Source organism: Cervus canadensis, chromosome 22, assembly GCF_019320065.1.
Source record: "Cervus canadensis isolate Bull #8, Minnesota chromosome 22, ASM1932006v1, whole genome shotgun sequence".
In the NCBI taxonomy this organism is placed as follows: domain Eukaryota; kingdom Metazoa; phylum Chordata; class Mammalia; order Artiodactyla; family Cervidae; genus Cervus; species Cervus canadensis.
This window is the reverse complement of record NC_057407.1, coordinates 8,666,573-8,691,621: the sequence shown is the minus strand read 5'-3', so window position 1 is coordinate 8,691,621 and position 25,049 is coordinate 8,666,573. Positions and strand designations below refer to the sequence as shown.

General features: G+C 41.6%; 1 protein-coding gene across 8 annotated transcripts in view; it reads left to right on the top strand.

The window, feature by feature from the left end:
• Window positions 1–25,049, top strand: part of MAP4 (microtubule associated protein 4) — a 98,921-nt gene that overhangs the window by 49,249 nt on the left and 24,623 nt on the right. For 5 of the 8 annotated variants that reach the window (XM_043443303.1, XM_043443302.1, XM_043443300.1 and 2 more), the window contains exons 4-9: window positions 1,709–1,831; window positions 4,326–4,439; window positions 6,856–6,990; window positions 7,594–8,616; window positions 9,347–9,466; window positions 11,402–14,716. In XM_043443303.1, the coding sequence (XP_043299238.1) occupies window positions 1,709–1,831; window positions 4,326–4,439; window positions 6,856–6,990; window positions 7,594–8,616; window positions 9,347–9,466; window positions 11,402–14,716 (4,830 nt within the window). The remainder of the gene's footprint in view (window positions 1–1,708; window positions 1,832–4,325; window positions 4,440–6,855; window positions 6,991–7,593; window positions 8,617–9,346; window positions 9,467–11,401; window positions 14,717–25,049) is intronic. The other 3 variants (XM_043443307.1, XM_043443305.1, XM_043443306.1) reach the window with 1 other exon arrangement.

Sequence of the window (25,049 nt, the reverse complement as noted above, 5' to 3'; positions counted from 1 at the left end):
TAACACTGAATGAAAATGTGGGAGAGAGCCTGTGTCAAAAATGCTCATTATTAACACTGTTGGCCAGAGGCTATTCTGAACATTGCTTCCAGGCTGGGCTGCCTCACCAGCACAGAGAGGAGATTACCGGAGGTGCTTATTCTTCTCCAGAATGTGTGGGCAAAATGTACCCACTTCACTGATTAACAACTGCTTTATTTCCCAAAGGATAAGAAATTTAAGCAGAATCACAGCCTTTTAAAGTTTATTTTAGAAATGATAGACTGTTGCTTAAATGTTTCTTGTGTTTCTTATGCTTTTCATATTAAATATAAATCGCTTTCCAAGAAGGTTGATGTATAGTATGAATTTGTTAAATCATCCAGTCTAGAATAATGACCCTTGTGGTCATTTTGATACCACCTTATTTTTTGAGCACAATTCTGTGCCATGCACTGAGCTAAGCATTATGAAGAAATAAAGTGATAAAAGCATACTTTTTACTCTTTAAAGAACACATATTAATGATTTGGAGAAATAAGATTAACACATGTTAAATAATGGATTTTTTAAATGATGAACATAGAATACTTTAAAAGTTGGTTTTTTAAAAATAAAGACTAATAAAAAAAATATGTGGTTAAGGGCTAAATTGTTTGCTAAGAACAACAACAAATGTTGAAAGAGCTAAGAAAAGGAAAATGAGCATTAAAATCTGAAGAGAGGGTCTGTGGAAGCTCTGACTTGGTCCTGGCCTTGGGTTGTTGGTACAAGAGGGAACATTTCAGACAGGTGGATCACATGAGCAAAGGCATAGGGGCTAGAAGCACAGGCTTCGGTAGGGGCCGTTAGGGTACTAACCTGCTTTCCTGTTGGAGTCACAGGAAATAAGCCTGGCATGGGTTCATTTCAGTGGATGACGAATGGTATTAGATTAGCACCCAACACTTTCATTCTTATTCTGTGGGAAGCATTTGTTAAAACCCTAAGCAGATTGACTTTATTAGCTTTGAAATAAGAGATGGTAGATGCACCTTCTCTAAGTAGGCCATAATTCAAAGATTGAAATGCTAATAATACTTTCCTGTGTAATGTAAAATTATTCTTTTATTAGTGTAATTCTGGAACTGAACAAGTATCCTTAGAGGTCATTATTGAGACGGGGAGAAATAAAAAGGCTGTCCTTTGTTTACACGGTTAGCTTTCAGCAGAGCAGAGTCTAGCGCTTAATCTATACTAGTACTCAACCCTTTGCTTGCTGGCTTGCGTGCTTGTTTACTGTCTCCCTCCCTCTATCCCTCCTATCCCTTCTGTGGTTTAAACACCTTTGCAGATTTACTAGAATATTTACTAATAGTTAAGTGGGGGAAAGAAAAACTATTCTCGAAGACAGCCAAAGAGCCAAGTTTTGAGACTATTGCTTACAGTCTGTTGAGTCAGTTACAAATGGAGTGCTATTGTCAACCTCAAGGCATCAGAAAAATCTTGTTTTCTCTTATCATCTTCTGGTTGATTTCTCCTTAATAATTCAGAATGGGGCCGTGCTATTACATTTGTTTTTTTTTATTTGAGAACTAAGCTAAATTAATTCTATAAAATCTTAACGTATGTCTACATGAAAACCTGTACTTGAATGTTCATAGCAGTTTTATTTCAAAAGACAGAAATAGAAACAATCACATGTTAACAGTGGTACCTTATAACTTTTGTTTCCTGTTTCTGTTTGAAGGGTTTCCAACTGAATTCCTTGACGAGAAGGTAGCCTACCAGGGATTTCAGAACAGCCAGAACTGGCCAGAAAATACAAACTTTTGCTTTGAACCCGAGCACGTGGTAAATCCTATCCAGACTGGTAAGTGCAAGACTTGCTTGTGACCGCTGAATGTAATAACTTAAACATGAAAAGCCTCCAATCACCACTCAGATAAAACATTTCAGCCTAAATATTGCTCGTAAAGCACAACCAAGGTATAATTATTCTCTCTGAACATTTAGTTGACCTTTTTCCTCTCTGTCCTTTCCTCTGAGGCAAGTGCCCCTTTGTTCTCTCCCCTTCAAAACCTGTTTTGACTAAATGAACTGAAATTCATCTTCATTGAGGACTAAACGATCAGTTGTACCCTAGAACTTTAATTCTTCTGTAGAGAATTATAGTAATAAGGACACCATTTGTGGAATGCCTGTTTTGTTCCAGGCACAGTGCTAGAGCCTCAATATATGTACTCTCTACATTTATTACCTAACTCTGCCAAATATATATTATCTTCATTTGACAAAAGACAAAATGAAAAGCTATACCCGTTTCTATAAAATTCAAGCTAATTTATAGAGAGAAAAAAAGCTGTAGTTGCCTAGAGCTAGAAGTGGCAGGAGGGGTGGGCTGCATAAGGACCTCAAAGCAGTGGCATTGATGCCTCCATGTCAGAGCAATCAAATTGAGAGCTCAAGGTATTTGTTTCCACTTACACTATATGGTTTCTTTTTTGTTGTCTAACTTATAAGGTGCTCATAACAGGTTCCAAATGATCTAGTACTTGATGTTCTGTACCACTCTCCAGTCATTGGTTACCCTGGATATACGTAATTTTAAAAGAAGCTTTATTGAGATATTGGAGAAGGAAATGGCAGCCCACTCCAGTATTCCTGCCTGGAAAATCCCGTGGACCGAGTGGCCTGGTAGGCTACAGTCCATGGAGTCACAAAGAATTGGACACGACTGAGTGACTTCTTTTTTATTGAGATATAATTCACATACCATACAATTCACCCATTCAAAGTATACAATTAAGTGGATTTTAGTATATTTATATATATGTATAGCCATCACAAGAATCCATTTTAGAATTATCACCCCCTAAAGAAACTCAGTACTTCTTAGATCTCACTCCCTACCTCCTTATCCACCCTAGCCCTAAGCCACCACTAACTTACTTTATGTCTCTGTATATTTACCTGTGAAGCTGTGAGTGGGAGATTCCCTTCCACTAAGGGGAGGGAATGTAGAAAAAGAAAGGTCTTCATCTCTCCTCCATCTTTAGTTCTCAGCTTAAATATTTGTCTAGTGAAGACCTTTCTTGACTTGAACTAAAGTATATCCATCTATTAAATGTTTTCAACCCTTATCTTAATACATCTTAGGATTTTTAGAGTGCTCAGGGTCTGCATATCATACCCACCCAGTAAAATATATTGGCCACCTGATGCGAAGAGCCGAGTCATTGGAGAAGACCCTGATGCCCAGAAAGATGGAGGGCAAGAGGAGAAGGGGGCAACAGGGGATGAGATAATTGGATGATATCACCAATTCAATGGACATGAGTTTGAGCAAGCTCTGAGAAATAGTGAAGGAATGGGATGGTGTGCTGCAATTCATGGGGTCGCAAAGAGTTGGACATGACTGAGCAACTGAACAGCAACAAAATAGTAATGAATAAATGACAGAATTTCATAGAAATCTTTGATTTTTACATGTGATTTGGCAGCTTCCTCTCCTAATACGCGAAGCATACAACCTTTATTTCTGGTGCTCGTTTAAGGCCTAGACTTCCAGTGCGGCCGCCTCTGGCAGTAGTAGTAGAGAATTAGCATTCACTGAGAATAGAAATGCATGTTCTCAGGTCCTGGCAATCTGTTAAGGCTTTCCAGAGTAACTCAGATGTATGTTGCATTTTGAGATGGCCTCCTTAGAGAGCAGAATTCTTGCTTGGCCTGAGTGGCTTTGCTCTTTTTTTGTAAGAAGGTAGAGTTTATCTGATGTTTTTAGTGCTTTTCCTCATGCCAGCTCCTGAGTATAGAGTTCATTCTCTTCAGATGCCAGCTGTTCACCTTGTCTCATTCAGACAGCTTTTGGTTTGTTTTTTTTTCCAGACAGCTTTTGAAATGCAGTTTTCTTCATGATGTTCACAGGAGGTGAAAATGTCCTTTTTACTTTTTTTTTTTTTAATAGCCTAAAATGAATGTCTGCTCTGTAAATACATATTGAAAATTTAGTTTTATTTGTACTGTCACCTCCTAGTATAGACTTAAGCGTGAATTTTACTTTCAGTTTTGTGTATTTGTTGCCTGTCAGATTTATATAATCAAATATTAGAGAATATGAGATTTTTGTATTTTTAACTGTGAAAATGAATTAGTGAATATTTGATTCCCTGGCACGTTCAGTCACATATTATCTTATTTAACACACTGTTGACAATACACAATATTCAATAATATTGAATATTCATTCAATAATAAATGCTAATCTTTCTAGTTATATTCTGGAAATGAGTTTTATTTATTTATATATTTATTTATTTTGTTTATTTTTTTTTGGAAATGAGTTTTAAATTCCTTCTTTATTCCAGATCCCTTTAAGATGCACCATGATGACGGCCTAGAAGATTTGCTCTTTCTCCCCAGTGGAACAACCAATACTTCAGCATTTGTAGAACAAAATGATTCCCTGAAAGACAGTTATGGTATGATTTCTCTAACTGGATTTATTTCTTAACTGCAAACAATTAATGTGGCCTTTCATTCATCACATTTGAAGTGAACCACTAGGGAACCACTCTGACTGTCGCAAGACTGTTTCTAAATTGGGCTTCCCTGATGGCTCAGTAAGTAAAGAATCTGCCTGCAGTGCGGGAGATCCAGGTCCAATCCCTGGGTCAGGAAGATCCACTAGAGAAGGAAACGGCAACCCATTCCAGTATTCTTGCCAGGAAAATTCCATGGGCAGAGTTTTAGTCATAGAGAATTCACAGTTGAGCTGCTCAGGGGCTGCTCACCTCCTCTTATGGGAGAATCTTGAATCCTGTATCCTAGGGCCAGGTTCCGTCTCCACATTTTATTAGCTCATGGCCTTATTAAGCAAGTTATGTCCTCCCTAAAGTTTGATTTCTTTATAAAATGGAGCCACCATTAGTTCTTACCTTAAAGATGTGGTGATGATTAAATAAAATTATGTAAAAGTATACCACGTAGTGTCTGGTACATAGTAAAACATTAAACAGATCTTAGTTATCAATTAGTAGTATCCTCATTCCTGGTTTTATATAGCTTAACATGAATGTGACCAAGGTCCTGTAGGGCAGGCAAAACTTTACTTCTGCTCATCTTTGGTGTTCAGTTGAGTTTAATAAAAAGATTTATCCAAAAAAAGGCAAATAATTTGTTCTTCCCTGGTGGCTCAGATGGTAAAGAATACGCCTGCAATGCGGGAGAGTTGAGTTCAATCCCTGGGTTGGGAGGATCCCCTGGAGGAGGGCATGGCAACCCACTCCAGTATTCTTGCCTGGAGAATCCCCATGGACAGACAAGCATGCAGCATACATCACTTGGGAAGAAAGCAACTCAAAGTGGTAGCTTAGAAATTCAGTTTGTGTAACATCCTCAAGAAAGAGTAATAAACTTACAGAGAAATGACAGGAAAAATGAAGCAGTTTTACACTTCCAAGAGTCATATTGTGGGAGCATAAATATGTGGGAGGGAACAAATGGAGTCAGGTTTGTTGGCAGATTCCTCTGGTGCCCTCTCTGGCCTGATAAGCATCTCTTGCCAGTGAAAGGAAAATTTATATCCTGCCTTTAGTCAGAAAGATGGTAGCTTTTTCTGGGTTTGCTGTTTGCTTGGTTGCCTTCAGCTCAAAATTTTTATGTCAAAGTGGCGTATCTGGGGGTGACATGTTCTGGTTTCCTTCAGTACCCATCATCAGTAAGTCCCACTTCAAATTATGTTGATAATTTTGTTTTTTGTAAAGATCCTGACTAGTAGTAATATGTCTCACTTGTGCTTTCCTGTGGCCTGATGATCTCGTGGAAGAAGGATGTTAAATAAATTGACTTTGATGCTGTTGTCTAATCTCCTGAGTTGATTTTGGCTTTGACTCCTGGTTTATTGTTTTTTTCCAGCTCACTAGCTAGGGAGTCACTTAGTTGCAGTGACTTCTCTCTTTACAGCATCTTTATTCTCTTCCTGTATTCTCTCTCTGCTTTATCCCAATGAATGCCCCTATCACTTCATACCTAGAGTATCTCAGTAGTCACCTGTCAGAATCCTGCTCCCTTTTAAAATTATTTCTGAATATACCTGACCACTCTGACTTCTTGTTCTTTATTCATATCTCATTTTCATGATTAATACCTTAAGACAGCACCCCCTGTCCTTTGGGGTTTTTTTGCTCTTGATTTATCTGGTTTTCCAGCTCCTCCTTCTGTTGTTTGTTCTAATCTTGTTTTACCTCTCTGGTTTACAAGACCTGTTTAAATCAGATTAATCTCATAGTCCCAGAAGCATTCATGTGCTTTTGGCATCTTCATCCTTTGCTTTGCTCAGTGCTCAATTTCCATTCCTGAAATTGACTTCTTTCTCCTCTCTTCTTACTCTTGTTTCTCCTCTGAAACCTTCTGTGACTGTTCTGGTCTTCTTCATGGTTGTTTGTAAACTCTAATAACATTTAGTCCATACAACACAGTTTTCCTTGTTTGATATATGTGTCTCTTGCCTCTCTATTGTAATCCTGATGGCAAGGACCCGGTGATATTAAATCCCATGTGGTATTATGTCTGGCAGAGGACAGCATAATAATAATACTTTAAATCTGTCTAGTTCTTAATAATTTACACATCATTTTCACAAAATTGTAAGTTTTGAATCTTTGCAAAACACTGTAGAAGGTGGCCAGTCAATGTTGATTAATGGTGTGACACCCTAACAATAGCCAAACCTGACAAACATCAGCAATTTTTACTTTTAAACTTTCTTGCTTTCTTTCTCATTGTTCCTTTTGACCTATGTCTTTATGGCAGTATATAAACTGATTTTAAATATCAAATGTATTTTTTCCTCAATGTTGACTGAGTTTCAAAAATGGATTTCTGTTTTACTATTAGGTATGTTACCCTGCGACACATTTGCTTCTGCAGCTGTTGTTCCTCAGGGGTGGTCTGCGGAAGCCCCAAACCCTGCACACTTGGAATCCTTCATTTCCCCCGAGGCCGTTTCACAGCCTCTGCAGCCCACAGCAGGTACATTATTAGACTCCTTCTTTGCACTTAATAGTTACAGTATCAGTAATCATCATATAGTTTTTAGCCTTCTGCTTGCAGTATTGATAAAATTTTCACAACTGTCACAGATGTTTTTAAACTTTTGAACTTTTTAAACTTTTAAATGTTTTTAAAGTACTGATTTCACAGCTGGAGGAATTAAGTTGTAGTTGAAATACAATTAGGGTTAGAGGACAAAGACAGTCCGTGTAATTCAGTGCAGATTTAGAACTCTGAGGTAGGGGGTTTCTTGATGTCCACATGTTCCCTTTCTGCCACTAATTGGGTACCTGTGTGTGTTTTTTGGTTTTGGGGTTTTTTTGACCTGTGTTTTTTTTTCTCCTTTGCCTTTCCTCCTCCACTATATGTTCTGCCAGTATTTTTTATTCTTCTCAATATTGAAACTGTTGAAGAGTAGCAACAAATGCATTAACTGGACAGCTTTTTAGTTATGTTTAGGACGTTATGGTCAAAAAAGCCAGATCTCTCATGCTCTAAAAAAGTAAGTTTTGAGTGAAGAGCTATGAGCAGGCAATGATGGATCCTAAGTGTCCGACTAAGTGTCCAACTTGCTTCCATTAGAACCAGCTGAGAAAACAGAAATGGCATCAGGAGAAGAGGGAGCGCCAGCAGAAGCATTGGAGATGATGATGAAACTGCAGGCTACTGACATGGCGCCATCTCGAGAAGCGGAGATGGTCCTGGCCAAAGACGTGGAGTCACCTGCCAAACCAGATGAGGCACTGCGCAAGGACATGGAGTCATCCATCGAATCAGATAGGGCCTTAGTCAAGGATGTGGTACTACCCGTACAAACAGAGGAAACTGCAGTTAAGGATGTTGTATTGCCCACAGAAGCAGATGTGTCTTTGGACGAGGACATGTTACTGTCCACAGAAACAGAGGTATCCGCAGCCCAGGACGTGCCACTGTTCAAAGAAACAGAGAGCACACCACCTATTACAATGGATTTGACCCCAGCTGAGGGCACAGTCCCACCTACAGACCAAGAGATGGCCCCAGTCAAGGGTGTAGCGTCACTCTCAGAGATAGAGGCGCCCCTGGATGAGGACATTGTGTCATCCACAGAAATACCCTCAGCCAAAGAGATAGCCCTGTCCTCAGAAACAGAGGTGGCCCTGATCAGGGAAATGAGACCACCCCCAGAAACAGAGGCAGTTCTAGACAAGGACATGGCTGCACCTCCAGAAACAGAAGTCATCATGCCAGTCAAAGACATGGCTCCACCCCCAGGAATAGAGACGACCCTGGCCAAGGACGTGGCTCCATGTCAAGAAATAGAGGTGACCCTGGGCAAGGATACAGTTTCACCTCCAGAAACAGAGATGGCCCTGGGCAGGAATGTGTCTCTGCCCCCGGAAACAGAGGTAACCCTGGCAAAGGATGTTGCTCGGCCCCCTGAAACGGAGATGAACCTGGCCAACGATGCGGCTCTGGCCAGATTCTCAGAAGCAGAGGTGGTGCCAGTTCCTGTTAAGGACATGGAAACTGCACGGACCCAGGAAGCAACAAGTGGGGATTCCCAGCTAAAACCTCTCCAGGATGAGGGGCAGTCAGCTGTACCTCCTCTCATGACTTCACCAGGTATGGGCTTATGTTTACTTGCAACATTTCTGTCCGTGCAGTCTCCAGAAGGGTAACGGACAAGCGTCATGCTAGGTAAAATGAAGACAGTCCCACTGTACTTTGCAAGTCTACACACGCTCCTGCTCCCCTAGAGAGTTTCTTCTCACCTTCACCCTCCTCCAGCTGCCAGCCCCTTCTCCATCCTTGTTCTCGCTCATCTTCCTGTTTTCCTTGTAGATAATTGAAGATTGAAGTAATTAAAGAGAACTTTCACAAAATTCCACTTGCTCATGTGTCTTACTACCTGTTTCTTTATCTTAGATTCTGCCTTCCCTCTTGTTGCCATCAGCAAATGGTCCTTGCTCCTAGTCATCAGGGCCAGCATCTTTGTCTTAAACTAAACCTCACCTTGTCTCCTTATGCACATTGCCCTGGCCATTCTCTCTCTTCCTGCCTCTCACCAATTTCCGCCACTCCCCCCGCCCACCCCACTTTACATTGAATCTTTCCCACCAACATAAAAACTGTTGTTATTTTTCCCTTGTGTAAAAAAGCAACAACAAAAAAAACCAACCATCCCAATCCCCCTCGCCCTCCCCCTTCAAACTACCACTCCAGTTCTCTTCTGCCCTCATAGGAGCATCCCTCATTCCTCAAAAACTGTTCCCATTTCCAATTTCTGCCAGGTGGAGAGGTAGCTGAATCAGTGCTTTTCTGAAATCTTTGTGGTTTTGACTTTTACCTTTAGAAGCAGTCATGGCCATGGGCCAAAAGCACAGCTTGCCAGCAGATGAGGATTCTGTGTTAGAAGAACTAGAGCAAAAGAAACCATCCAGTCAAACTTCTGAGCTTCCTTCAGAGACTTCAGGTAAGTCAGGAAACAAAGTGGCCTCTTTGAAACCACTTAAACTGGGAAAGATGGGAAGGTGTTAGAAGACATTGTTCCTGGTTATAAGGTGGTAGTCATCAGGACCACTTACGAAGCCATCTCTCTTTCTTAACCAGATTTTGTGTTGATTAGGCAGAGAGTCATCTTATTAGATATTTTAAAGTTATCATTGCATCAACCTAAGACACGTCATCCAAGACAGCCATTTCTGTTATATCCTGCGTCACCTTAGGCAGGTTATTTAGTTTCCTTATATCCAGTTAACTCAGTTCTAAGACGAATGAATTGGTCACATGTTCTGTTACTCCTTGTTAGTTACAGTTCGCTCCAGGGCCCAACAGCTTCAGCCATTACCTAGGAGCTTATTAGAAATGCAGGATTGTCGGCTCCTCCTCAGGCCTTCAGTCATAACATGCATTTTAACAAGTTTCCAGATAATTCTTAAATACATTAAAGGAGCCTAAAATACTTGCTAACTTGAAAGTTGGATTATTCAGTGAGCTTCACACGGTTTTGATGCTAAGCCAGGAGCATGTACACGTGATTATCAACTTTATCAACTTAGTGATTCTTTGTCTACTATTCTGTGACTGTGGTTAGAACATGCACTTGGGGGCAGGGTCCAAGACTTAGTTCACTTGGAATCTCTACTGCTTTGAACACTGTCTAGCACCAAGTAAATAAATATATGACTTTTAAAATGTTGTTTTAGTGATTCAGCATATCATTAAAGATTTCGCAAGTCCTTGTGTACATGTCATGCTAAGACATAAGTTCCCAGGCATGAACTCTGAAATCAAAGATTTATGTAACAATTGAATTAAATAGTATAAGAGATAGCACCAAATAGCTGCTGATTAATACCCAAGTTAAATGTTATAAATGCTGTGAGTTGCTAAAGCCTAGCAATTTTCAAGAAAAACAATAATTGGCCTGAGCTATATTTAGTAAATGGTAGGATTTGGAGGACATTGGAGGGATAAAGACAAGAATAAAAGTCGCTATTTAAGTATTTTCGTATTCTTTGAAGTCATTCATTGCATCAGACTTGGCAAGAGCAGTCCTAGTCTGCTCTCACGGAGTCTCTTTCCAGGATCTTGGATCCATACTGCATTCATTGACTAAGAGGCCAGAGGTGGTACTAGCTGACTTCCTGAAACTTTGCCAAGGATGCTCACCTTAATTGTTTTAATTCATCACCCTATTTTCCTTATGTATATATCTCTGTCTTTTGGGAAGTACCTTTAGCAACAGAACATTGAAATTTAACACATTTGTCTTTCAAAGTAGGAGGCTATGGTTCTGAAATAGTGTGGCTGTTTCTCTGGCCAAAATACTAATTCAGTATCTTTTCTTTTTCTTCTTTTTTTCCTTTTTTTTTTCTTAAAGTAGTATAGTTCTGTTCTTCTGGTCTGTTTCCCAAGTAATTGGTATAATATTGATAAGTAGTGTAATTTTGGTGACAGGCTATTAGAATTGTAAAATCATATGTATTTCATTCAGTCAATTAATGGGACCAAAAGAGGAGCTTACTGTTGTTATCTTGTGAATTATGTACCTGTTAAAAATAATTACACATAAGCATCAGTTGAGATTTATAGGTATTTAGGTGCATATTATACAGTTCAGAAGATCTCTGTTTGAATTTCTTTTCTCAAGTTTCAATTATTTTGTAAATCTGTTTTGGAAAAAAAAAAATCTTTACCTGAGATGATGATCTTGGGTCTTTGTTAAATATTTGTTAATTCCAGTTAAGAGTGAGAAATGTTTTGGAAAAAACTGTTTTCCTAAATGAATCAGTTTGTGGGTTGGTGAAAATGTCACTGTTTAAATGTCAGTAAATGGATTTTTTAAAAAAGAAACAATAACCAGGGATTTTCTGTTTGGAATTTTAGCCAGCTTCATGTATTGCAGGTACCCCTCCCACACAAGCCAAACCAGCGTGCAGACCCAGTGACCGCAGGTCCACCCGGCCCACCCGGCCCAGGCCTGCCAGGGTCCCTCCTGAGCTGCTGGGGGGCTCTTCTCCACGGAAGACTCTTGATCCTGGGCTGGGCCCCTGCCCTTTGTCAGAGCTGGGTTGGGTTTCTGGTTCGTCTTCCTGTGGTGAGCCTGGGAACCAGAGGAAAACTATTCATGGTGACTTCCTTGAACCCCAGAGAGATCTTGGCAGGGAAGCCTGGGATATAGAAAGCTCACCAATGATGATGAAGAAAAAAAAGAAGAAACCAAAGCAGAAGAGGTATTCTCAACCCCGGGCTGGGGGCCCTTGGGATGATGACAATGGAGACGAGCCTAAAGGTTATTCCTTTGCCACTGACTCACAGAAGTCAGTTGTGCCCCCCAGCCAGCCCACCACTGGGGGCACAGAACATGGACTAGTCTCCAGAGAGGACTTGAAAGGGGGATGTGAAACTGATTCCAGAGAAGCCAAACTGGTAGCTGAGAGCTTTGTCTCAGACAGTCTAAGTATTCCTTCACGTCCTTTGGAAGAAGCCCCGAAAACTACGGTAAATTCTCAGCCCAAACAGAGAGTTGAGGCACAGGTGAATGGTAACAAGTCAGCACCACAGGGCCAGGACAAGAAATTGCTGCAAGATGAGTGCAAACTGCAGGCTGCACCCCACCTCCAGACTCCTGTGGATGAAAGCCACACAGTCAGCTCCCTCAGTCTGAAAGGACCCCTGACAGAAGTTTCTTCATACAAAGTAGAAATTCCTTTGGAGGTCAGACCCAAAGAGGGTTGCTCTCCCATCATGAACCAAGAGGCTGTGGATGGAGTTTCAAAACCCAGTGCAGCCAAAGAACTGCCTACTTCCATATCTACTTTGACAGCAGGTGATCCATTAGGAAGTAGTCTAAAAGAAGGGAATGATGAAAGTAAAATGACTGAATTGCAGAATGACAAACAGAAAGAGTTTTCTGAAGGAGCTGAAGAGGTTAAAGAACTAAAAAAGGAAAGTGTTCCCAAGCAAAGACATGAGAACAGCATCTCTGCTTCTGAGCAGCTGCAGGACACAGTGTTAGCTCAGGCCCCTGGACTAGGGAATGAACCGTTTAAGAGAATGGCAGGTGATGGCAAAGGCAGGAAGGGAAGAACAAGTTCTGGGAAGGTGAGAGCAAGTTCTGGGAAGGTGAGAGCAAAGTCTGAGCCACCGTTCCCTGCAGACAGCCAGGACAACAGAGCTGTCTTTGTGCCAAGTGGGAGGATGGCTACTGGGGATAAAAGTGAGGAGCTGGGGCTGGATTTTTCAAAGCAGCCAGGGACTGTGACTCAGTTCACTGAAGCAATGGTGATGGGGGAACCTAAGGAGATGACAAACCCTAGGGTGGCAGGCACCTTGCAGGCATTGATTCCTTTGGGAAGCGGGTCAGGCATGATTCAGGCTTCCAGTGCTAGAGCAGAAAGAGGTGCTGTAGCCACAGACATGCCAGTCGGCAGCCAGAGCAAGGAGGAAAAGTGTCCTTGGATGGGTCATGAGGCAGCTCCTTGGATTTTTGAAAAGCCTAAAAAAAGAGGCAGTGAAGGCAAAACCAAAAAGTATAAAAATAATTATTCCACACAGCCTGCTAGAATGGAGAGGAAGGAAGAAATCCTTAACCCACCTTTTGTAAGGAAGGATGGGGTTACTGATAGTACTCCCCATCAAAACAAGGAAATAGAACCTACTGTCCCTTTGTTGTCACGTACATCAGATATACCCACAGTGGAAGTAGTTGACCAAAAGGGTAGAAATGTTGAGGTTAATTCCTTTGAACTTGGGGCTCTTGGCGGAAATAAAACAAACACAGGCAAGGATTCTCCTATTACTGAACTGGCAACCAAGATGACAGACGTGAGTTGCCAAGACCAAATCCACGGGGCAGGATTTGTTCCTTCAGTCCTGTCTGAGGAGAATAAGACAGATGTGGCCAAAGGGCACACTGCAGTGGCTGACGAACCAAATAAAAGGAGTAATGATGGAAAAAGCACAAAGACTAAAAATAGTTTCCCTGAGAAGCACACTCTGGAGAATAAGATAGATGCAACAAAAATACATGTTCCCATGGAAACCATAGGGGACCACAGCATTGAAGGAATGGGCTATGTGGACGAAAATAGCAATATTACATTTACCTGCCCCAGAACTCCACCAGGGTTGATGAATAAGTCAGTCCCCCTGGAGGCTCAGGAATCAGCAGCCTGTACAAAACCACCCACTTCTACTTCTCAAGTAGTAAAGGAAGGTGATTCATTTCCAGGCACCTTGACAGAAAGTAAGCAAGAGACAGCTCCAGCCCAGATTCCCAGATTATTAGATGTAGATAGTTACAGCAAAGATGGCGTCCCAAAGGAAGAAAGACCCGAGGGTCCCTCAGCTGTTATGCCCTCTATGAGCATAGGAGGAGTTGCCATAGAAACAGTTAACAATCATTCTAACTGTCTTCAGAATAAAGGTGAGCTTGCTGGTGCCATGAAAAATGAAGCAGGGAGAGATGGAGGGCATGTGATAGGAGACTCTGAGTCCACTCCCAGTGGTGCATCAAAGCACTCAGTAGAGAAAACCACAGAGCCAGCAGGGGGGCACCTTCTTTCTGGAGTGCCGATAAATGCACCCAGCCTGGCAGGTGAGGTCAGACACCTAGAAGTATGTGCAGATAGGAGTAATTTCCCAACATGTCCAGTAAACAGAGAGTCTGAGCAAGGTTCTGCTCCAGTTTCAATTCCTCACCTACTGGGAGACAAAGCACAAAAGCCCAGTTCCTATAAGGACCAAAGTACTGAAGGTAGAGATTCCAAGGGCCCAGATAATTTGAATAAGGAGGTAGATATGACTCTCTCGCCTCCAGAAAGTGAAAAGGAGAAAAAGGATAAATTGGAAGAAATCAGTCTGGATTCTGACATCAGAGAAATGGCATATGTTTCCTTGGCACCACCAGAACTCCAGTCAGATGTCTTAGATGGCAAAATCGAAGTGACTTCTTCATCGATGATAGATGAGTTGGTAATAACTGCTTCCAAAGCTCCTCAACTCCCAGAATCCAAAGGCAAGATCTTGGAGGCACCTAAGAAAATGACAGAAAAATCTGAATCAAAGGCACTGGGAGAAGGGAAGAAGGAAGATAAAAGCAGAGCGGCTGAACCCATGAAAGGCTACATGAGACCTACCAAGTCCCGAGGACTGACTCCACATTTACCAAAATCTACAATCCAGGAGCGAGAGCGATCCAAGCAACTCAAGTCCAGTGGTATGCATCTGCCGTGTGGAAATGTGTGTGCTTGTGGCTTTTGGTCAGCATCAAAAAGGCAAAGAGCTTGTGCTTTGGTTCCATCCAGACTCTAATCATCTTTGTTAACTGTTGATTTGTTGGCATGAAGACCTGTAACTGCTAATTACGTGTTTTCTGCGGCCAAGGCATGCATTGTGTCCAGCTTGGGAGGCTGGTGACCTGGTTGCATGCCTTTTTACCCAGCACTGAACCTTGACTTTCAGGGGAAGTTGAATTTCAAACGATGAATTGTTTAGCAGGATGCCTGTCACCATCTACAATATTCTCAATTAAACAACAAAAATAATGTGCCTCCTATATGTACAGCCAAATTTTAACCATTATTTTGTATAAGGATTCACAGGAGGAAAGAACATTTCGTGTCCAGCTGTGTTGGGGATTTTTTTTTTCCAGTATGCATATGTAGCTTATGCTGGTGGGATTCAATATCCAAATTGCTTTTGGAGTAAATGGAAATGGATGGCCCTTTATGGTAGCCTCCAACCAGATTGGTAGGCACAAACTTTATATATTTGTGTTTCTCATAGTGGGAAATGATCTCTCGATGATGGAGCTGTATCTGTTTTTGGTTTTTTTTTTTCCCTGAAAAGTATACATCTCATCATGGCCTTTGAGGTTGTTCACAGACTACAAACAATGCTGTTTCTTAATCACTGTTTCCCAGCTTGCATGATGTAGCTACTAACTCCAGAAGTGAAAACACGCTGGTTGGCCTTGGGATAGCCAGTTAGGTTTTTGAAGGGGCTTCATCATGGGATGGTGTTCTGCATGGTATGGACTTGTTATTTTGGGTAGAGCTTGTGCTTTGCATGAATTTGTACCCAGTAAGGAATGTGTGTTCTGTGAGTAGAGAATGCTTAAACATTGTTATTTGCCTAAGACATTCTGATCTTTTCCGTTTTTGTATCTTCTTTCTATTAGCTACCCTATTGTCAAGGCCAGAAATGAGAATGTATGTAAAGTGCTTCCAGCTTTCATTAAGATTCCCAGCCCTCTCTCTGGTTCATTAGTTGTAGCTTCTAGACCCTTTCTTTTGTTTCAGCGGTAGTTAAAACCGCTTTTAAGTTAAGTTTTCTGAAACTTAGGCATCTGTTTTAGCTCAGTGTTGCTGAAAAATGTAGAGGATTTGTTCTGATTGTTGAGGAAACAGGGCGGGTGCTACAGGACTTTTGGGCCCCTCCCTTGGTTAGCCACCCTCAGAGATGTGTGTTAGGAGTAGCTTTGCATAATGGCCGAGGAGGAAGCGATATATCTTGGACAAAATATCTTCTCTAGATTTTATCACACCTTCTCCCTAAGGACAATCTATCTTTTTTTTTTTGCTAATTAAAACTTTGGTAGGTAAAATTAAAATCCTCAAAAAATTAATTTTTGAGTAGACTAATACATTCACATGGTATAAAAGGATATGCAATAAAATGTAAGTCTCCCTCTCTCTTTTAAGCCCCATGCAAGTTTCTCTCTGCAGAGGCAACCATTGTTTACAGTGTCATACACAGCATTCCAGACAGTTTATGCATAAAGAATCAATGACATGTATTTCCTGATTTTATAAAAGTGAGATATACCATGCATAATGACATGTGCCTTACTTTGTAAACCTAATTATTTTAGAGCTCTTTCTAAATCAGCAAAGCAAGGGGCTTCAGTGTTTTTTTAATGTGTACATGTGTGCCAAGTCATGTCCCACTCTTTGCGATCCCATGGACTGTAGTCAGGCTCTTCTGTCCATGGGATCTCCAAGCAAGAATACCAGAGTGCGTTGGCATTTCCTACTCCAGGCAATCTTCCCAACCCAGGGATCGAACCCTCATCTCCTGCATTGGCATGTGGATTCTTTACCACTGGCACCATCTGGGAAGCCCCCTTTTTAATTAGCTGTATAGTATTTCATTGTATGAAAATAACCCTAATATATTTTACTACTTCTTTATTGATAGATGTATAGGTGTTTTCCTTTTTTTTTTCCTATTAGAAACCAGGTACATAAACTAATCTTGTACATACAGAATGTCATACTTAGGTATATACTTTAAAAAGTACATCTATATAATAAAAAGAGGCTTTGAATTTACCCCTCTGGCTTGAAGAATGTGTTTGTCATTTTGACCGGTGTTGCCGAAGTTCCTTATCGGGCCAGAGAGGCACCAGGGCCGTTCTCCACCCTGATCTCGGCCAGTACTTGTTCCTCTGTACTGTCTCTAATAGTGTGGTTTTTCTTTTTTGTTAGGTGTGCCAACCTAATAGGTTAAAAAATTTATTCTTGGTATAAGTTTATTTTGTGTTTTACTTCTTAAATGACTTGCTTTGTTATCTAGTTTATGAAAGCTGTATCTACTCTTGAGTTTATAAAAAATTTAAATTTTTTACATTTTTAATCTTTCTGATCAGTGTAGAATTTGCTTATTTGTTTCTGTGTGTGTGTGTGTGTGTTTTATTTATGAAATGTGAGACACAATTAGTTGGTTTTCCTACTGTGTTGGGGTACTGTATCTCCCTCTGAAATGCCACCTTTGCTGTGCTCTAAGTAACACAGTGTGGCTTAACAATATATTTTAATATCTAATCGGCCTCTCCCCACATCTTGCCCTATTTTTCACAGTTTTCCTTACTATTCTTGCTTATTATTTCATATAAACTTGACTGTTGGTTCATAGTTTTGCAGGAGGGAATCAGTCAGTCTTGTTCTTGAAATCACAGTAAATGTATAGATTACCCTAGGGAGAGTTGTTGTGTATACTGAGATTTTCTGTCCAACAACATAATACATGCCACGTTCAATAATATCACACGTTTTAAGTTTATGTGTTTTCATCCCTTGCTGGTGTTTTGATATATTTCCTTTGTGCACATCCTGTATATTTCTAGTAAGTCTTATTTGAAGGTGCTCAGAAAGCAGGTGAATGTTCCAGTGCAGAGAGTGTTGAGCAAGGCTGTGCTCTGAGGCAGGGGACTGCGTTGGAATGGGGAGTGTCTGGGTTTGTCGTGGGGAACGGGGCAGGGTGACCCCTTATGCTCAACCACCGTCGGTTCACGTGGGCTCGGATGTTTCATGCGTAACTGGTAACAGACCTGGGCTTAGTAAATTTTACTTTTGTTCCTCACTTTGAATCATCTCCTGTGGTCAGATGGTGTTACCCATGGTTTTCAGGGTTTGAACAATGTGTTATTAGAGGTATCCTTAAAAATAATAGCAGTTACCGCCTATTGAGTGAGTACTAAGTGCCTAGTTGTCTGCGGGTAGGTGGGTGGTAGTCATGTACACAAACACATGCACTCACCCTACGGGACTTGGAAGGATTCTCCCCATTTTATGTGTGAGAAGATGGTACGGCCACACAGATAGTAATGGGGCAGAATAGAATTTGAACCCAAGTCTTTCTCTCAGGCCCATGCTTTTCTCATTCTTGCCTCAGAGGAACCTTCTAGAAGCTTTAGGTTCTTAAAAGGTGAAAGTTGATGATTAGTAATTATATTTTTAAAATTCTAGTACCTAAGTTGTATTACTAAGCACTTTTCTAGTTGGAAAATGGAGACACATCATGAGGACATAAACTGAATCAGTATCTAATTTAGGATTAGAATCTAGGTCTGTCCAGCATTTTAGTCTCTAGGCAGAGACTGTGTTTGATTTATTCATGTGTTCTCCCTAATACCCAGCATAGAGCTTGACTTTATATATATGATGCCTAATGACAGTTTTTGAATTATAAATGAGTTACCTTTTGCTAGGCTTATCTTCTTTGGAAGTAGAGAAAGTAAATATACTGCTAAAGTCTCTTCCAGCTTCATGATTCCTCTCTTCTTGTTTTTTCATGCCTTAAGTTTAGGGAAACTTCAGCAGAAGGTTCCTTTGCATATTATATGCATGTTTTTCTAAGCAGGGAACATTGAGATACTTCAGGAAATCTGAGCTCAGCTTGTCAGAAAAGGACTTCTTTGGGGACTGTGTGTTTTGTGTAGGGGAGAGCTGTTTTTCTGAAAGGGAGATCCTTCCTGGATTCTGGTATATCCGATGGCTCTATAGTAGGCCCCCTAGAAGGAAGCCAGCGGGGCTGGGCGTGGGACAGTTATCACAGGTCTCCATAGACAGGCCCTTCCCTTTGCCACAGTGAGAGTCTTTTCTCCCTTTTATCTGGCTGCATTCCTTTTTCTTCAGTTTGCTTGAGCCCATCTACTGTCTTAGAACAGTTGGGAATATCAGTTTATGGTAGGAAATTCTCTTGGTGTGAAACTTGAAGTAATTTATAAACACCATTTCCTAACAGTTTCAAGGCCCTTGTACATAAACAAAATATGCTCAGCAGATGAAAAAAATGATTTGTAATCTTAGAGCTCACTACAATCTTACAACTGGAAATGTGCCCATTTGAGACTATCTTAAATGTAGTGCCATTTGTGAAGTTTCCTAATTGCCTTCTTCCCACTTTCCCTCTCATTTTCTGGCTTGTTTTCTTTTTACTAGCTGCATATTAATGAAGGTTATTGGGAAATTCTGTATGTTCCATAAATTAAATTAGTTATCATTTGTTGAAACTTCCTGCATGCTCAGTTAAACTGTTTTAACCCTTGAACAGTTCTGTGCTACTGTTCACCTTCTTTGAACATCTAAATGTTCTGGGAAATGAGTCCGGCAAATATTGGTCGTTCTGCTTTCAAAGGAGTTTCTTCCCCTCACACTCCCTCACCCCTCACTTTTCTTTTTTTTTTTTTTTTTTAACCCCTCACTTTTCTTTACCCTCTGACTGACAGTAGCATTGGAGGAGTCACACAGCAAATGAAAACCAAAAGCAACTTGCTTCTGACTTTTGGTGTTGTAGATATTTTTACTTCTTTAAAATATGCAGTGGACAGTAGAGGGGACTTCCATTCTTATTTTTACCTGTGACATTAAGTAGGTCATTCAGCCATGAGCAGACTAAAATTGCTGGTTTTTAAGCTGTTTAGCAATGATGGTTATTAGTCTAAGTTTAGACAAAAATCTGATTGTCATATAAACATTTTCTATTGCTCTGCAAACACTGGACACGCAACATGATTTGGATTTTTTAGTATTTAGTTCATTCATTGAACAAACATTTTAATGTATCATTACTCTCACATTCTAAGGGTAGATTGAGAAGACACATCCTTTACGCCTCAAGGATTGTTGAGTAAGGAGATAACACGTAAGTTTTATTCTAGTGAGAGAAGTTCTATAATAGTTTGAGCTATGGGAATACAGAGCAGAAAGTAACTTAAGTCCTCTTAGGAGAGCAAGAGAAAGCTTCCTGGAGGACACGACATTTGGTGGGTCTGGAAGTTTGAAGGGCTAGTAAGCAAGGTATTCTCTTTTCAGGGAGACTATGCCTGGCTCAGTACTCAAAGGCCTGGGATTTTTAAGTTGTACTTCTTGAAGGACTTTCATCTATAAACATTTTAATACTTTGGCCTGTTAAATGACAAAAACAATGCAATTTAGTATTGAACTTGATGTCCTTAACTTAAGGGAGAACAATCCATGGATTGGGGGAGTACAGTGGAAAGCAGTGGACCACTTTTTCTGAGAGATTCTTTGAGCAAGAGTGAGTTTTATAGAGCATTATAAGTGGCAACTGGGGGAAGTAGGGCATGACTGGTTTTTGAGGCCTAGGGTTTCCTTATATAAGGCTGGCAGGTCCTATTTTCTAGGGTAAGGTGAACTGGTTGAAGCTGAGTTGGAGGATTGTGTTTGGTGTGTTTTAGGTTTGACAGGTGCTTCCCTTTTCAGCCTGATAGATTCAGGGGCGACTGAGGTGGCATCCATTTTGTGGACCCTGGTAAATTACCTTTATCAAAGGTCATGTAAATCAGGTAACTAGCTTCAGTTTTTTCCTTCTCTGCTTCCCAACTTTTGAGAGTTAATCAGGAAGAATCATGATTTTCTTGAGTTAAACATATACTAAGAAATGGTTCTAAAATTTAGTAGAATATGAATTTGAAATATTTTTGCATACATGTATATTTATATATAAACACAAGCAGCCTTTACTTCCAGGTAAGAAACTAGATTGCAACTTCACAATCTTTAGCTTTTATTAGTGAAGAATGTCATCCATCACTGTAACCAGTAGACTTACTGACTTGATTGTAATGATAATTTATTAGAAATTGTTTCCTGGAGACAGTAACTGGGAACATTTGGTCAATCTGGGAAGTAGTCTTGTTCCCTTGGTAACTGAAAGAATGCAGAGAAACCAGTTGTGGAGCATATCAAAACCAAGGCCTTGAACGGGTTGAGTACAAGCTCAAGACAAAGGGCAAAAAACCAAAAACATCTGCCAGGGCATCTGCTGAGATCAAGTTGTGCCAGTGCCCCTGAAAGCTTGACAAGTCGTTATACAGTCTGATAAAAGGACCGTAGAGGTTACCTTCTGACCATACATGGGAGAGAGTCCGTGCACTTGCCTCAGACTCAGACATAATGGAACTTAAAAACCTTTAGCCCGAAGGGCATTTCAAATCGCCACTTGTCTAGATGAGTTTAATGATGGGAGAGATAAGGCCAAATGATAGAAGTCTGTGAAAGGAATCTGTCCATTTCTCCTTGAGCAGAACTTTTTTGCGAGCCTACTTAATATGCTCCCAACACTGCTGGGCACCTTCAGAGCAGAGGTGGACAGATCTTCTAGAAGCTTCCACGAAAGGCACATAAGGAAAGGATTATGGTGTAGTTTCCAAATCCTGAGAAGAGGTAGGTCAACTATAGTTCTATGACAACATGAAGAATTAAGTTTGGGAGTTGGAGGTCTAGGAGACCTTACAGAGGAGGTGATGTTTCTGTGGGTTCTGAATGAGTAGGATCCGAACCCAGAGGCAAGGAATTCTAGTGGCAGCTGAGTCTAGAATTTGTGTCTTCAGGTTCTTGAGCACATTTCTTTTTGCCTGGGCATGCTCATCCTTTTAAGACTTCAGGTTCCTCATTCACCAATGTGATAAACTATCAGAGTGACTGATGAGTCTTGAGTTCCTTGACACAGCTGCCTCCTGTGGGTGAATATGCATCTGTGAGTGAGAGTGCGTCTGTGATTCTGAACTGGACTAGGGTACTGACAGGGCCTTCCTCAGATTTTACCGATTATTCTGTACTAGGGTTTTCTCTTGGTTTGCCATCCAGGTAGCACCTCATTCATTCTTGTTCCATGTGGTCTCTTCCTTGCTATGTACTGCAAAGCAGTTGTGTAATGAAACTGTAAGCCACTCTGTCCCCTCCCTCTTGAAAAGCCTCTGGATCCCGTGTTTTCTTAGTGAAGCAGGAGGACCTGCTTGTGCACTCATAAGCAGCCTGAAGGGGTGCTCTCACAGTTCTGGGAGCTGTAATAGGATGCCAATGTGAATGTAAGTTCTCTTGAGAAAGCAAAATAGTAACAGAAGATTGCTAAGGAATAAGACACACTTTCCTCATTCCTTTAAAGACAAAATTTGACTATGTTTTGTCATTAAGCCTGTCTGTAACCTAGACTCGCCTTTTATTTTTTTCCCATTGGTAATTAGAATTATCACCCTGTTGGTACCACCTGCATTTTTCATTTTATTATACCTCTTGCTTGTTTTTCCTTGGTGAGAGCTTTGCTGTAGAGTAAGGTGACCCTATTTTATTGCCAGTGCACCTTTGTTGTGCTTTCACCTATAATACCCCTGAGCTGCTTAAGGTTAAGATGAAGGATCAGTGTATATGAGTTCAGATTATGTTCAGAACAGAGGTTAAATTCACATTTTTTCCAGCATTGCAGCACTGCCACTTCTGACCATGAACATCGCCCTGCAGCAGGTACTGATGTTAATGCAGGAAGCATACGAGGTATGGTTCCTGCACTCTGGTTGGGAACTTGAGAAAATTATGTGAAGGGTATGAATAGTAAGCAGAGAAGGCGAGTAGTGGGGACAGATGCCCCAGTTAAAGAAATTTTCTTGCTCTGGCCTTCGTAATCTCTCATTTTATAGATCAGCAATAGAACGATCTTAACTTGCACTTTTTTCCTAAAAGCATTATTTAAAAACTATAATCAGATCATTGCAGTAGATGGCAAATGGCTTTTAAAAAATCCATTTTAAAAAGAAAAAACAACTTTTCTTCATCTTAGAAAAAGACATCTCTTGTGCTCTTGATAGAATATTTCACAATATCCTATGTTAGTTCAATTAGGGACTTACAAGCCAGGCAACAAATCTCAGCTTTGTTCAAGGCAGAGTTTGACCTATATCCTTTCAGTGTAACCTTTTTTTTGAGACCTTTTTCTCGTAGTTCGTTCAGTCCTGGAAGTACAGTTTGTAAATTCAAAGCTCGGGATAGCAAAGAACTACTGAATTATATAGGGGCAGTGGGCTCTGGTGGGCCACAGATTGCAAGGATCCCTAAGTGCTGGAGGTCCAAGAAAGATGAGCTGCTCCAATGTGTTCCTGTTGACAACTCAGTGATCAGCAGGCCAGAAAGAGCAGCGTTGGTGCAAGAAGGAGAGACACAGCTTGTCCAGGGAACCAAGAGGGAGCAGGGGCAGGAGTAGAAGTACGAGGGACGTATTGTCACACAAGTGTCTTACAACTGGGATACGTGTCGCCAAAGCGCTGATCACAGAAACCTTTGAATGAACCCTTTGTTAGACTCTTACACAATGCAGAGCTTTGGATGGAGCGTTCATTGGGCTTTGGGGACTCAGTCAAGTGATTTTTCAAGTGAATTTGACAAGTTGTTATGACAGTGAACCTACTCTTCCCCCGAGGAATGAATGTCTCCAATTTTGATATTACATTGAGGGTTTTGTTGTGTTTTGGTTTTTTTAAGTGAAATTATGAGCAATTTTTTATAGAGTCATTGTTCTTCAGGGGTTGCGGCTGAGGATAAAGAGTCTTGTTTTTAAAACAGTTTTGTTGAGTGGGTAAGTGTGGAAGCGTGAGCATAATGTCAGATAAGCGAGTGTGTGGGTATACATGTATCTGTATTGGTGAAAGCCAGCATCGTTACTATCCTCCGTACCCAGATTAGCACCATCCCATCTTTAAAATTGCAGATCTAAACAGCATGCCAGTTAGCAGAAAATTATATTTTTACTTTTAACAGTGACATTCAGTTGTACAGAAAGGAGTAGGTTCCTTGCTTTCTCTTTCTTCTTCATTCATTCCTTCTTTCCTTTCACACTAGTAGATACATTTAGCTCCCAGCTGCTCATGGAGAGAGGAGTGTTGGGGGGCGGGAGTGGGTTTTGTCATGAATGCTGGGGACTCGGTGTGATGTCACTGCCAGCTATGTGATCGTAGGTGGTGTGAGAGCTCCGGGCGCGAGGCAGGGAGAGCAGTGGAAGAGGCGATGTCGCTCTCACACAGGCAGCCAGCCTCGCACGCCGCCGCTCCCAGCCAGCTCCGTCAGGGCCAGCCCACACAGTGCCGGGCAGACTCTCCGAAAGAAATGAGCCAAGCCGGGTTTGAGTGGCAGAGGACAGAGGGCAAGCTGAATGAGATCGGGCTGAATGTCAGCATGGACGGGCAGCTGAAAGACGGGCTTGTGAAGAATGCCAGCTTCCTGGAGCAGAATAAGCTCTGCTTCTTTGAGGGGAAGCTAGACAAAGAGCTCGGCATTGAAGCGCAGGGCAAGGAGTATCAAGCCACCTCGGGTCACCTTGCAAGCAGGTATGTGATTGCAGACACCTACCATCCCTCAGAGGGGAGCTCAATGTACCAGAAGGTGGCTGAGTTCCATCTGGGACCCAGAGAGGGGCCAGACAAAAACAATGCCACTACAGTCCTGGGGACGGTGATGGGGAAGAATGCGCCGGAGACTGAGAGCCAGCCAGATCTGCATTTCCCCGGGGCTGCTGACATGCCCACCCAGCATGTTAAGGAGCAGGAAACCAGTGTTTGGAACCCCAACTTTCATCCAGTGTCAGAGGCTCAAGTCCGTCCGCACCCAAGGGAAGGAACTCCAGGAAAGGAGAATGGCATCCCTGCCGGCCGCCGGGTGACAGGGGTGGAGAGTGACGGCCCCAGGCAGCTCGAACGTGAGTCCTCACTGCCGGCGGCGGGAGCCCACCCAGCCCCAGCTGTTGAGCACTCACCCCCTGCCATTCCACCAATCACGAGGGTCGAGTTCACCCCAGAGTGTTGGGATGCCAGCTCTCATATCCAAGTCCATGATAAGGAGGTAGAGAAATTGAGTTTTCCTGAGGAGGGGGCTTCACTTGAGCAAGCCCCCCAGCAGAGAAAGGCAGTGCGCCGGGCCCTGTCTGAATGCTCTCACCTCTCAGTGCCCCCGGCCGTCAACCTTGCAGACAAGTATCCT